This window comes from Paroedura picta, chromosome 1 (genome assembly GCF_049243985.1).
Source record: "Paroedura picta isolate Pp20150507F chromosome 1, Ppicta_v3.0, whole genome shotgun sequence".
Taxonomy (NCBI): domain Eukaryota; kingdom Metazoa; phylum Chordata; class Lepidosauria; order Squamata; family Gekkonidae; genus Paroedura; species Paroedura picta.
In genome coordinates, this window is record NC_135369.1 from 117,882,755 (window position 1) to 117,897,688 (window position 14,934).

A 14,934-nucleotide genomic window follows, 5' to 3' on the forward strand; every position below is an offset into this window, starting at 1 on the left:
GCCGCCGTCGCGCCCCGCCCCGTGTATAACCGGTATGCGTCGCGTCTTCCCCCTCCGCGTTTTCCATGTGACCCGAAATCGCCGTTTCGGCGGCCGTGCATAATGGGCCTATAATGATTTTGTTGGGCCATTTATACCAGAAAAGGCTAGTTGATATAAGGTTTGGCAGTGATTAACTGTGCTAAGACCTTTTCTAAATCCTGCTTGTTGGGGATGTATAACCTGATTTTCATTCACCCAGTCTTCCAGTTTATGTAGCAAAAACTTGCTATACAATTTTGCTGATATATCCAACAGGCTTATTGGTCTGTAGTTTTGTGGATCCGTTCTGTCACCTTTCTTAAAAATAGGGACAATAATACTCAACTTCCATCTAGATGGCATTAGACCTGATTCATTTATTTGTGTAAAAACTTTGGCTAGGATAGGTGCCCACCATTCTGAAAAGGCTTTAAACAAATCTGGGGGAATCAGATCTTCCCCGGGCGCTTTTCCAGAGGTCAGTGAGAAAATTAATCCCCTAATTTCTACCTCTGTTACTGGGGGCCAAACTGGAAGGTCTAAGATGTCAAGGAAAGTATTTTGCATCTGTGACATGTTCGGTGTAGATGAATTAACTCCAAAAACCTTGCTAAAATACTCAAACCAAACTTTCCCTGGAATTTGTGCTTCAAATTGACGCAGTGAACTACTTAAACCATTAGAGACCAGTTCCCAGAACCGAGGGTCATTCTTTTCATAGACTGCCAATTCCAACTCATTCCATAACTGTCTAGCATGATCCATTTTCTTTTGTTTAAGTAGGCGTTTATATTGAGATCTGAGTTGAAGAAGATGGGGCATTAAAACACCAGAGTTACTACGCCTAACCTGTCTCATGCAAGAGATCAAGGCTTTTTTGAATGCTTTGCATTCTTGATCAAACCATCCATTGCTTGTATAAGGTATAGCTTTTACTGGTCTATTGTTTATTAACAGTGGTTTGAGGCGATTGACTATAGTCTCATAGCATTTAATAGCGTCATTACTAGGATGTAAAAGAGTTAATCGCAGGGACTCCCATTCTAAATTTTTAAAGGTTTGAAGTAATTTGTTGTTTAGTTGTTCAGACCATTTAACTCTTCTGAAACCTGGAATGGTATCTTCTGCAAAACCTTGTACTGGTTTCAGTAGGATATTATCACTAGTATACAACAATAGTCTCAGAGGACAATGATCACTCCAAGGGCAATTACCGACCTCAAAATAAGATACTAAATTCAATAAACTAGGCGATATAGCAATATAGTCAATTGTACTTGCCCGACAAGTTGACAGATAGGTAAAGGTACCACAGGTTGTGTCATAATTAGTACCATGCAAAATATGTAAATCAAATAAAGAAAGAAATTCCAAGAATTTCAAACCAAACTTGTTAACAATTACATCCTTTGATAAACGGTCCAGAATGGTAGCATGGAGAGCTATTTGGGCATTGGTCTCTGGTCTTATATCTCTAAAACCAGACCCTATTCGAGCATTAAAATCACCACAAATAATAAACTGGGCTTTTGGATATTGGTAAATCAAAAATTCCATTATAATGGCCAATGAGTCCCAGGGATTCTCCTTATCCTGATCTAAGGAACTCTTGGGTGGTATGTATACATTGATACACACTAGATTTCCAGAATAAAGACCCTTAATTAAAATTGTCTGGAATTGGTTGGAACAACAGTTTACTAAAACTTGCACATCAACTTTTAAGTCAACATTTACCAATATCGCTAAACCTCCACTACCCCGGCCCTTTGGGCTGATCCTAACTGCTGGAACTGAAAAGGCTTGATAACCTTGGAGGGTGGGGGAATCAGATTCTTGGGACCAGGTTTCTTGGAGACATAGGATATCATGGCCCTGTAAAAAGGTTAAGAAATCTGAGTCATATAGCTTGTTCTTCCAACCTCCAAGATTCCAAGATAAAATTTTTAGTTGTCAATCCAGTTTAGAGATAGTATTAAGGTCACCATCATGATCTAAAAAAACACAGCCATTTTTTGAAGATATTATGGAGTCAGGGTTAGTCTGCTGGTTTATTATAATCTCTGTCTCCATCTTGGTCTGTGAGCAACTGAGTGATACACTTTTGGGCTTTCCAGTATTTCCAGCAGCTATTTTGGGAGGAAGTGAAAGTGGGGGAGCTGAATCTGATGGATAAGAGTCTCTTGTTTCACTTGTCGGCTTTACTACTGGCGCCTTTGGAGACAACTCAATTTTTGTACTCAGAAGTTTTTGTCTTAGGTGATCCAGTCTATCAGTGATCTCAGTTTGTTCAGCAGGTGGGAGGGCTGAGAAGGAGTTGATTAAGTTCTCTTCTATGGAATAATCGGGAATAAAATGTTCACATTTCTTATTCATGGAATCCATAGAGTCAGTCCAGTTTATCAAATCTCCATGAACAGCGTCCTTCTGATCTTCAGAGTGATTTTTATCTATCATTGAGGATTTAAGTTGTGGAGGCTTTGATATCAATGAAGTTAAAATGAGGTTATCGAATACTCGGACTGGAAATATCCCTTTTGTACGCAGAAAGGGTTTCTGGTGCAAAAAAGCTGTAGGTACCTTAGGAGTTGTGAAAACAAGCATGGTTCTTTGTACCTGATTTGAGTTGTTGAGAGGCTCAACCGAAATCAAATCAATAGGTGATATAGACTTGCCAAGGAGATCTCTTAGGTGTTGAAATACCTGGTGCTTGGTTTTCCAAAGAGGCATTTGGCCTTTATATCTGCAGATAGTCACACAGATTTTGCAAGGCTGTAATTTTAGCTGGTATTGTAGACTCTTGCCATCTTGTATTTTTGGAATATTATCCACTGTCATGAGGGGTTTAGGATTCTGCTTTCGTGGGACAGTTTCATTAGAACTATAGTGAGTAGCTTCCCTCTTTATATGACATGAGATAAGCTGTGAAAGATTGTCAATTTTGGCATCAATTTCATTTAGCCTTTCAAAAATAAACTTCACTGTTTTAGCAGTCAGGCGTAGAGGGTCATTTGATAGGTTATCTGGGTCTCCAGGATATTCTCCTTGCAACGAATTAACTAAATCGTCTTTTTCTTCTTCACAACAATTATCAGTTGTAAGGTTGATCAGAGGAGAGAATTTATTGGCAGTTGGATGAGCGCATAATACATTGTTTGTGGTAAAATAATCATCTATTTTTAACTGCTTGGCTCCTGGAGGCGAGCATGATTCTTCTCGTGGCCTTTTGTTAACGCCCATAATTAAAGGCACAAGCCCAAGCACCAGCAGAAAATAATTCCTATGAGCGTCTAAAACAGATATTTTCCAGGCAAAGAGTGAGTATGAGATAAAAACAAAACGGTTTTTTCCCCAGCCTGCAATCCAACAAACATCAAATTCCCCAGCTCTCTGTCACAGCGCCTCCTTAGAACTCAGACAGCTGACTGCCATTAGCTGCTAATTAAAGGATTTGCTACTTTCTTTCAATACAGTTCTCCAGTAAAAAAAATAAAATTCTAATCAAAGTTGAGCCACCAGATGTATCTAAAATCCTACTGCCCCTCCAGGATAACTGTTCCTGGCTTCGAGCAAGGTCCTTAGCGTTCTTCAGCTCAATTCAAGGCTGTGGGCGTTGAGGCTCCTCTTGATAAATTAAGACAAACAAAGATAAAATCCTACCAGGAACTGTAATGTTGGCAGCCTGGGCTGAAAAGTTCTTAAAAACTTTCAAGGCAGCTCACAAAGCCCTGACTCCTTGTTACAAAGCAATTTGCAGTTCGAATTAGGCTTATAAGAAAACAAAATAAAATAAAACTTGCAGAGCGAGATAGCTGGAGTTTCTATCTGGACGCCATCTTGCCGCATGTCCTCAGTTCAGATACTATGCGCTGATATTACTGGATCATGCCAACTCCAAATGCACTTCCCATGTCATTATAAATGACAAGCTTTCAATCATGGATCAGAATGTCTTTCAAAAATTAATGAACAAGATCCAGAAAACTATGTGACTGCAGCTGAAACTACTGCAACAGACTAGTGAAAGGCAGATTTCTTTTCCTTCTACAAGGTCAACATGGAACTTGCAGAGGGTAATGGAGGATATTTTAGAAACATTTTTAACTTACCTATGTACAGCAGTTTTACTATTGCAGAATTGTGAGTTATGAGCCAGGGACACTGTATACAACACAGATATGAAAATAAATTGTCTGAAACGCAATAGCTACATGATTCCCTAAGTTAAAGTCAACCTGATGAGACTAAAGGACATCTGAAACACAAGAATGGTGCTGTGGGTCTCTTTCTTGAAATTTATTATTAGAACTAAAGAAAATAGAATGGTCTAGAATCAATAAGATGCCTGTTTAATGGATAGAAAAAATGCATTGCATTTATTGACATTATGACACACTGTGCTTCCTCTCCACAATTCCAGATTCTAAACTGGGATTAAAACAAGGCCCATTCTGCACAAGTTAAATGTAATAGGAGTGTGGCAAATTGTAAACACTACTAATTTGCAGTTATGCATGACGTCGCACACAATCTGCCACACTCCTGAAACCAATCCGCAAAAAGCGATTCGTTGTAGCGCTTAAAGGGGAATCCAGAAAAGTGGATTCACCCTCCGAAAAGCGCTACACTCTTGCAACCAATCAGCAACACAATAAGGTAGGAATAAGCGGAGGGTGGAGCAACTTACCAGCAGCAGGGCTTTTCAGAGAGTCCAGCACCTCTTAAACTTAAACACCTCTTAAACAGGAAGAGGAAGTTGAGAACAGAGAACAGATAAGACCCACAATTGGCCCTAACTGGGAGAGTGCTCTCTCCCTATTCACAGCACTCTCCAGGGAGGGCCAATCAGTTAGGGAATAAGTTGCCTGCAGGCAATTTGAACTAATTGGCCCTCATTGGGACAATGCTCTCTTTCTATTGGCTACACGCCCTCAGGGAAGGCCAATCAGTGCTCTCTCCCTGTTTGCAATTTGAACTGATTGGTCCTTATTGGGACAGTGCCCTCTCTTCCTATTGGCAGCACACCTCCAGGGTTGGCCAATTAGGTATGAATTATCAACTTGAGCTTTATTAGATTTAGTGATTGGCGCTCATTGGCAGAGTGCCATTTTAACTATTTGACCCTCATTGTCAGAGTTCTCTCTCCTTATTGGCAGCACACCCCCAGGGAGGGCCAATCAGTTAGGGTGTGAGTTTTCTGAATGCAATTTGAACTGATTACTCTTATTGGCAGAGTGCAGTTTGAACTGTTTGGCCCTCATTGGCAGAGTGCTCGCTCCCTATTAGCGGCACACACCCAGGGAGGACCAATCAGGGAGGGTGTGAATCGTCTGCACACAACTTCAACTTTATAATGTTTAGTGATAGTGATTTTTCAGATCTCTAGACAGAATGTAATCTTTCTGCAGGACAGCATAAATTATCACCCACAGTAAGACTTCCACACATTGCTCAAGCGTTGATATGTGTAGTGTGCATATACAGAAACAGGAGTCCCTCTGAGGCTGGTTATGGCAGAGAGTTAGGCTTGTGTTTTTGCTTGTTTCTCCTGTGCAGTGCATCTGTCTGTTTCCAGGCTCGGGAGGATTAGATTAGAGATAAAACCATACCAAGGCACAAAGGGGAGAGAGAGAGCTGATTATATACTATAGTGGTTATGTGAAGAGTGGCATAATCATGAGCTAAACTAGTGTAATTTCTTGGTTTTGTTGTCCCATTCTAGTTTCCCCAGCACACACACCACTGTTCAAGCCTTCACAGTGAGAGGCCTGAGAGAAGATATTTGAGAAAAGCTAGCCTTGAAGAAATTGTGGGATTATTTCCTATTAGACCCAAAGTTAGTGAGAATACTGTCACTGTTTTTTACAGTTGTTCAGCTGAATCATAATCAGCATGTATTCTGGCCCAGGCTGACCAAAGTTCACTCAGAATGTCAGGATGCACCATAGTGGGCAAGCGGAGACCTCACGTACACTGCATGTGTGGAATCTAGTAGCATGGATACAAAGAAGTCCATTAATCACTGTTCCTTCATATCGCAATTGTTACAAACTGAAAGTTAAAGATGCACCCATCCAAGGGCAATTCCCATGCAAATGACTTTGGAAATTATGTTCTGATACCCACCCCTCACACCAGAGTGAGAGTTCTATTGAACTATCAGAGCAGAATCCAAACAATGGATCTGGCCAACCCAATACCATCCTATTTAGCATCAGTGCATGTACCAATTAATGATGGATACTGTAAAAGTATGGGAATGCAAAGTATTAACTTTTTTTTTTCCAGACCTGGGAAGGCAGAGATCAGTTTCGGCTGTCTTTGCTGCGCTGTTTTGATCTCCCTATTTTGTACAAAATAAACTTTTTCCTCAGCTTCATTCAGAAGTTTTCTTGCCTTACTTATTTTGGATTATTGAAACTTTTGCTATTTTGGGTTTTGTGCACTTGCACAAAGATTTTACAGCTAACAACAGGACGGATTGCACCAGAAAATATTCTTATTCTTTCACAATAGATTTGTTTATTTCCCCAAGCAGGTCTATTATAAGCAGGTCTATTATACATGAAATTAAATGGGTGTTATTTTCTGATGCAACTGACACCCTCATGGTTTGAGCAACTAAGCCCTATAGCTGATAAAGCTGAATGGTCAATTTGTTAATATTCAAAATGACCCAAAATGTTATTCCCTAACTACATAGAACAGTTTATGAAACACAGAGTTTGTCACTCAGGAAAATAAGCTTTATAGCCTGTGTTTTCTTGGTATTTGCAGAAGTGAATTGTAGTATTGATTGCTTCTGCTGCAGGAACTGCCTCTCTATATTATATTGAATTCAGTATAAACAACATAAGCTATATATGGCCGGCGAAACCGTTGCTGCAGATGAAGATGCTCAAGCGGCGCCCGCAGCCTCAGGAAAGGGAAGAGGGCCGTGTTTCGCCAGAGCCGCGTCCAGCGAGCCATTTCTTACGCCAGTTGCGTATAGCCCTCGGCCATCCCTACACTTCGCCAAGGCGCATGCGTTCACTCTCGGCGGGTTTTCAACTAAGCCTGGAGGGTGTTCAGGCCTCTTTCCGAGGTACTGAAAGGAGGCGGGAGCTACGGCCTGTAGCCGGAAATGACGCCACCAGCACGGCGTAAACAGTTTGGCGAGCGCCTGGTAACCGAGTGTTCGGGTCTGTGTCGGGGAGGGGCCGGGGGTGGCGGCGGCGGCAGCAACAGTCACTGCCGGCGACGCCACTGGGTTGGGCTCCGCGCGGCTGAGGCCGGGCCGGGCTAGCGTCAGCAGCAGCAGCAGCAGGAGGAGGAGGAGGAGGGGGAGCCCGGTGGGCGCAGGCAGGCGGCGTCGGCGGGGGCGCTCCGCTCGGGCTCCCCCTCCCCCGCGGGACCGGGAAAGGACCCCGAGGGCAGCGCTGCTCGGGGAGGAGGACGGAGCCCCAGGAGAGCGGCGGCGGCGGGACTCCTCGGAGGGGGCGGCTGCGGCGGCTCCGTGTTGCCTCGCTAGCAGTGGAGGTGGTCGCCTGCCTGCCTGCCATCCTTCCCCGTCGCCGGGACCGCAGGGCGAGCTGCTCCTGTCGCTAGGGCCGCGATGCAGGGGCCGGAGTGAGAGGGGGCCGACGACGATGAGCCGGTGAGGGAAGGAGGGGCTGGCGGGGGGCTTCTCCTTGCCCGAGCCACAGGCTTCCAGTCCCTGCTTCCCCCTCCCGCCGCCCTGCGTTTTTCTGCCCCCCTGCTCCTCTTGGCAGAGCTGTTGACAGGGTCTCTGAGCTGTGGAAGATGGCGACACCAGGGATGAGCTGGCAGCAGCATTATTACAGCGGCAGCTCCTCCACCAGCGCTGGGAAATTCCCCACCACCTCTTCTTCCTCGGCCACTTCTTCGCAGCTCGGCATGGAATATAACCAAGATCTCCATCTCAAAATGAGCAAGAAAATAGCTCAGCTCACCAAGGTAGGAGGGTGCCCTCCATTATGCATACACCCTCCCCCACTGGTAGTGGTGTCCATTTGTTTGCTCATTTATTCGTTCCTTCGTCCCACATATTCAGTGTTAAACGTGGGGGTGCGGGGTGGAAGGTTATATCTGTTTTGTCCACTTAACACTTGCAAGAGTTCTTTCATGGAAAACTATTTGTTCCACCATTGGTCACTTTTTGCAGCAAGTACCTGTCTTTGGTGTTATGCTGGCCTTGCCTTTAAATTTGCTTATAGTATAGTGTGTATTATTTTTGGCACACACAACTGAACTTTCTTGTACCTTAAAATACTAGCTTCAGAATCAGTCCATGCATGTTTTAATTATACTTTTTTGTTTAGCCCATCTGTTGTCTGTTTAGAAATGTGGTTAGATTTTTCATTCATTTTAGCAATATTTTAAAAGATTTTATTTAACATTCCTTTGCATTAGGCTACAGAATGAATCACTTGAATTGCAATGTAACTGGTGCATTACTTTGTCTATAACTTCTTTTAAAGAACAAAATACCTAGTTTTGAATGTTTCAGGTATGAGTGATAAGTGAACCTGTGGTTCTGAAATATTGATGCTGTAACTACACATTGCTCCTATAAAAATGTAGAATCCTTTGAAAAAGAAAAAATATACTTCAAATGTTTGTTTTACTTTAAAATAGAACAATATTTGCTACGTCTGTTTTTTGAAGCAAATAAAGATTCTCAGATGCCTTGGCTCAATTTTAATGAATTTGGGAATATAAATTAATATGCTTTTTTACTGTATAATGTACAAATGAATTTTGATTGCTGGAAAAACTATGGGAAGTCTTCCTAACTTAACCATGGCCTGTGCTAACAAAGCAGTGGGTTGTTTAGTGTTGCTGAAAATATTGTATGAAAAGGTGGAGTCTGAAGAGTAATAGTGGAATCTGCATTGTAAAGGATATATGTTTTTGTGTTTTTGAGGTTAATATTTGCTTCTTTAAAAGATGGGGAGGCAAAATTGTATAGAGATACTGAAGTGAATCTTCAACATACTTTCAGGGCTCCCTTCCTCACCAATTACATTATTCTGAGCTTGAACATAGTCCCTCTTCCAAAGCCACCTGCAATACAGTGTGTACTGTTCTTCTACAGTGACTTTTACCTCCTGGTAGGTATTTCAGATCCAGCTTGGCTGCCTCAAGGCTGGCTTTTACACAACATCTCTAATGCAGAAGCAGATTCATTTTACTTTCCCTTTTTTCAGAGGGATGAACAAAGAAGCAGATTCTTATCTATCACCAATCTGGGTTGGAGGATTTGAAGAACTGGCTTGCTCTGTGATTCTAGAGAAGAGCAAAAACTGCTAGCTCTCCTTAGGTTTCTATAATATATGAATATAGGAGCCAATTACCTTTGGCCATGAGGGGAGAGCAGTTTATATTAGATTGAGTGATGTAGTGGTATTTTTTCAAAAGCAAATTCCTATTTAAGTGGTCTACATTAAGGTTAAAAACAGCTACTGCCCACTACTTGGAATCTGAAATAGGAAAGTGGGGATGGGGAAATAGATACAAATGAGAAGTGCCTGTTTTATGACACTTATTACTAAAATATTAGAGATTCTTGTGGCGCAGAGTGGTAAAGCAGCAGATATGCAGTCTGAAAGCTCTGCCCATGAGGCTGGGAGTTCAATCCAGCAGCTGGCTGAAGTTTGACTCAGCCTTCCATCCTTCCGAGGTCGGTAAAATGAGTACCCAGCTTGCTGGGGGGGTGTAAACAGTAATGACTGGGGAAGGCACTGGCAAACCACCCCATATTGAGTCTGCCATGAAAACGGTAGAGGGCGTCACCCCAAGGATCAGACATGACTCGGTGCTTTACCTTTACTAAAATTTTGGTAAAACTAAATAAACCTAGTAAAGAGCCATTATTAAATGAACGTCAAAACAGGTAGAAAACTATACGTTTGAACAGCAGTGCAGTTTGCTCGTGATATATAAACTTCATTTATTAAACTGCCACGCCAGAGATGTCTTACATACATAGGCTTGAATAAACTCTCCCAAACTTTACTGTCCTTAAAGTTTTCTAAATGTAAAATCTATTGAATATATTCAGGATGTGTTCTGTAATACGTTAACTTCAAATGCAAGCCTAAAACCTCTTCAATTTTGTTTACTGTCTCCCAGTGTTGAGCTGGGAGGGAGTATAGGGATACTACTGTTGTAGAATACAATCTTTGCTCATTCTACTAAGGAATTCACCGGAGTGGAAATGTTGGCAACTTGCCCAGAATGCAACCAACACTATAGTCTATATGAAAATGCTTAGGCCATCTACTATTGTTTTTAGTAAATGGACACATCTCCAAAATAAAATTTGAGACTTATTGCTGCGGTCTGCAAGGACAATATACATTATTATGACATTTGGAGTTTTATATAAGACTCAATCAGATGCAAGTTTTGGGTTTCAAAGATGGAAGGTTATATACATTTTTCCATTGTCCCTGGAACCCAGGTGCATAAACATGCCTTTGAAACTTGGTTGGGAAATTCCTGAAGATTTGGGAGTGGAGTATGAGGTGAGGTAGACTTCAGTAAGGTAAAATTGCATAGATTCCACCTCAAAAGCAGCACTTTTCTACAGGTATTTTTTAATGCAGTCTGGAGATTTCCATGTCCGACATGTAGGCTCACAACCCTAGTAACTTCAGCAGACCAGCCTATAGCATATGTTGCTCTAGAACAGTGGTCCTGAATCCCCAGTCAGGAGACCGGTACTGTTCCATGGATCAGTTGGTACCGGGCCGCGGCTTGTCCTCCTCCCTGGCTACTGCCTCAGGGGCTGCCCTGCCACTGCCGCCGGGTCACCTTTGGTGCTCTCTGGCAGTTGCCATGGCTGGGGCTCCCCCTTGGCATGGCACTGTGCAGCTGCTGCTGGCAGCGCCCCCCAGTGGGCGGTGGGAAGTCAGGGGCGCCAGCAGGAAAGCAAGCGGAGCAGGGACTCAGGCAGTGGCGATTTCCATCGGCAAAAGACTACCCCCCCCCTGGACCTCAGTAAAATTGTCAAGTGTTGACTGGTCCCCAGTGATAAAAAGGTTGGGGACCACTGCTCTAGAATATTGTCTGCAAGTAGGGAAGGAGAAGCTGTGAATAACTTATTTTCAAGACAGCCAGCATGGTGTAGTGGTTAAGAGTAGTGGACTCTGATCTGGAGACCTGGACCCATTCCACACACATAGGATAATGCACTTTCAATGTGCCTTTGCAGCAGGATTTTCCTGTGCAGAACAGGATAATGTACTTCTAAAGTGCCTTGAAAGTGCATTATCTATTGTGTGCATTCTTTCACATGAAACCTGCTTGGGCTAGTCACAGTTCTCCCAGAACTCTCTCATCACCATGCCTACTTCAAAAGAGAGAAACAAAAGGATGTAGTTAGCCTATTTGAGACTCCTTAAAGTAGAGAAATGTGGGCTATCAAAACCAACACTTTTTGTACTAATTAAATGGGTATTTTAGCTTGGCAAGACATCTTTATTGCAGTTATACTTTAGGAATGGTATTGATCAGAAAGATGCTAATTGGTATTTTATTTTGGCTCTTGAATTGTTTTCTTTTTCCCTGTGTAATTCTGTAAACTGCCCATATGATTTCCTTTATGCAGACTAATTGCTTTTAATATATATCCTTCTCACTTCTGGAAATGTTACAGCATTTAGAACTAAATAACATGCACTTAATATGTTGGCAGTAAATCAGGTTTGTTACATGGTCATCTTCTCAGTAATGTTAATTCAGGTCATACTCTTTTAATTCTCATAAATTCCTAATACATATGAGTCATAAAGGTCAGAGTGGTCTGCAGATCCATGATGGCATAACAAATCAGGATTAGTTACAACCTTAATGCAATGTTGATTGCTAGATGTTCCCAAACCATTTATCAGAAACTTAGTATATAAGTGATCTAAAGAACCAGTCTTGAGACTGCTCACAAGCACTGTATCAATGGCATCTCTGAATTGAGCCTCCTATATTTGTAATTTATCGAACAAGTTTCCTTTTTGTATCTTGTGATAGAGAAGGCAAATTTTCTAAGCTCAGAATTTTAATGTGATTGTGGGGTAAATATACTGATTGGAGGGGGGGGGACCTTTCTTCTTGTGGAAAGGAGATAAACCCAAAGTAGTATATTGAAACAACAACAACAACTGTACACTTCAGTGCTATGTTGAATATTTACTGAAGTGCCATCATTACCAGTATTCTGACTCTTGGTCTTCTATCAACACATTGACCAACTTACAGAATGCATTGCCTATACCCAAAGTGGTCAGAGCTGCATTCATAAACTAATCTGGCATTTCTGCATATCAGTAAAAGTAGCCTTACGCCAGCTGAATAGTGTAGCACTAAATCATATCGTGCCACCCAGCCCCTCCTCCTCTTTTTGCTGTCTTGCTCTTGTCTGCTGCCTTTTTGCGCTTCTCATCCTCCACAAGTGCTGTTGGAAATGGCGGAAGAGAGCAACGTACTTTATACGCGACTCTCTTCCGTCTGTCAATCAATCCAGACAGCCAGTCACCTTTCTCCATGTTTTAAAGGTCCCGCGATACCCACTAATTTTTTTTTAATTCATACTTCTCCACTGAAATGCCTATTCATCTAATCATAGGGGTGCTTTTTGAATGCCACCCGTTATGGAATCACAAGTCTTTATACTTTTAAAAATTAATCTACCGCCTTTCCTTGTATTACAGTTTTAGTATCAGTAGGCCATTGCCTCAAAGGTACCAGCAAATGTTAGTCAAAAGACGATTCCCCAAGGAAAGGCGATAGGATTTTTCCACTTTTGTTACAACAAACTGATATTGGAGGACTCAACCACTGAAGAAGTCACTGAAAACAACATGGTTGTTTCTTCTTGGAAATTGTATTGGAATTTAATATATACATTATCACAAGTATATTGCCTTGGAAAGGTTCCTTGTTTTCCTGTTGATTCACCTTCTGTGTCCTGCAAGATAAGGAAAAAAAATAGAAACACCAAGGAATCTTCAAAACACATGCCAAGTGTTTAAGCATTCTAAAAGAATATTAGAAAAAATCTAAAGTTCATCAGAGAATTGTTTTCTTATTAAGTCATACACAGCGATCATCTTCTGGGGTTGGCAAAACTGCCTTCTACAATCAACTATCCCAAAAGAGATTTCAAAAAGATTATTCAAAAAGATAATTCAGAAAGCATACCCATTCCATTTGCAAATTCAAGCCTTGTAATTTCACTTATTTGCACCCTGATTGTGTGATGTAGTCTCCACCCTATTTTTACTCCAGCTGTAGCATTGTCATCATTACATTTTGCAGGAACTTTGTTTTGCCACCAGAAGGCAGCAGATCCTGTATTCTTAGATTTCACTGTTTTAGATGACCATGGAAACCAAATGGTAAGGTTATACTATATCTTGAAGGTGCCATTGAACTCAAACTTTTTTCCTCCTTTAGAAGGAATTGGTGATTTGGGCCAACAGCTCACTGAGTTCCTCCCAACCAGTCTTAACCAATCATAACATGCAAAGGATTCAACTTGCATATAGTGACTTTTATAACTTTAAGCACACTTTGACCGTTTATGCACTGGAGGTTTCATGCTGCGCTGCAGGCTGGAGTTTTAGATGTGGCAGGTTGCCCCACCGCTTCCTGCACCCACATGGGGGAGCATTTGGCCTGGTGCACCTCATCCTCCCCAGATTTGTGCTCCTGCATGGGAGCTGGAGCAGTGACGTTCCCAATGCATAAACAGTCTTAGGGAGAGAGCAGATCATTTGTTTGTTTGTTTGTTTGTTTGTTTATTTATTTATTTATATATATTTTTATACCGCCCTTCCCTGCGGCTCTGGGCGGTTTACATAAAACATTTTGGAACATTTACATAGAACACTAGTAGTTCTCCAAGTAATTATAACAAGTGGTTGATTGTACATTAGCTGTAGCATTCAACTGGTAGTTTGAAGTCTTACTTTTGAAGAGGAAGCACAAATCATAGTTTTCCAGTGGGAAATAATAACTTGCAATTAAGTAGAATTCACTAATTAGTTTATTTCTGTGTGGCATAGGGAATACATGACTACAAGGCTTAGCCATGTGGTACCCAATCCTGTTTTGACATTGTATCTAAACCAACATTTGCCTTTGATTTGGTTGTTTCCAAATTTTTGGTATAAAATATGCTTCATGTATAGTCCAAACCAAAAGGTATTTCGGTTTTATGCAGCATTATCCTTTGCTAAATCAAGTTACTAGTTTCAATATTTAATTTGAACCCACATCTGTGAGACTGTACAAAGATATAAAAAAGGAAGTCTTTTGCCAATTATTGTATTAAAAAAGAGATTTTAAAAGGAAGTAGTCCTTTCCTTGTAGTCTTCATTTAGTTATAGCAGTGTGGGATTTGATTGAGGAAGGAGGTTACAGCAAGGTTATGGCAAGGGTATTATGTCACACTTATGTTTGTTTCCCTAGAATAAATAAATATATACATTAAATGAATAACTGTAATAAATAAATAGAATACTATTGGTGCCTATACTTACATTTATTTATATTCTCCATCTTTCCATGATCTCCATTTGGCATGTATGCACATTCCTTTAAAAATATTTGTCTAAAATTTGAAGAAGAGTTGGTTTTTATACCCCTCTTTTCCCTACCTGAAGGCTTCTCAAAGCAACCTAAAATTGCCTTCGCTTCCTCTCCCTACAACAGACACCCTGTGAGGTAGATGGGACTGAGAGAGCTCTGTGAAAACAGGTTTGACAGTACTGTGACTTGGCCAAAGTCAAGGAGTGGGGGAGTGGGGAATCAAACTCTGCTCTTCAGATTAGAAGCCACTGCTCTTAATCACTGCAAGCTAGAAGAACTATGCGTTTAAAGCATCAACATATGTGTTTGGGAATATCCTGA

General features: G+C 41.5%; 1 protein-coding gene across 6 annotated transcripts in view; it reads left to right on the forward strand.

The window, feature by feature from the left end:
- Positions 1–7,144: 7,144 nt before the first annotated feature.
- The window catches only part of FAM184A (family with sequence similarity 184 member A), an 80,928-nt gene continuing 73,138 nt past the window's right edge, over positions 7,145–14,934 (forward strand). For 2 of the 6 annotated variants that reach the window (XM_077300902.1, XM_077300919.1), the window contains exon 1: positions 7,149–7,977. In XM_077300902.1, the coding sequence (XP_077157017.1) occupies positions 7,804–7,977 (174 nt within the window). In that variant the 5' untranslated portion in view covers positions 7,149–7,803. Of the gene's footprint in view, positions 7,978–14,934 lie in introns of all 6 variants that reach the window. The other 4 variants (XM_077300928.1, XM_077300911.1, XM_077300892.1 and 1 more) reach the window with 4 other exon arrangements.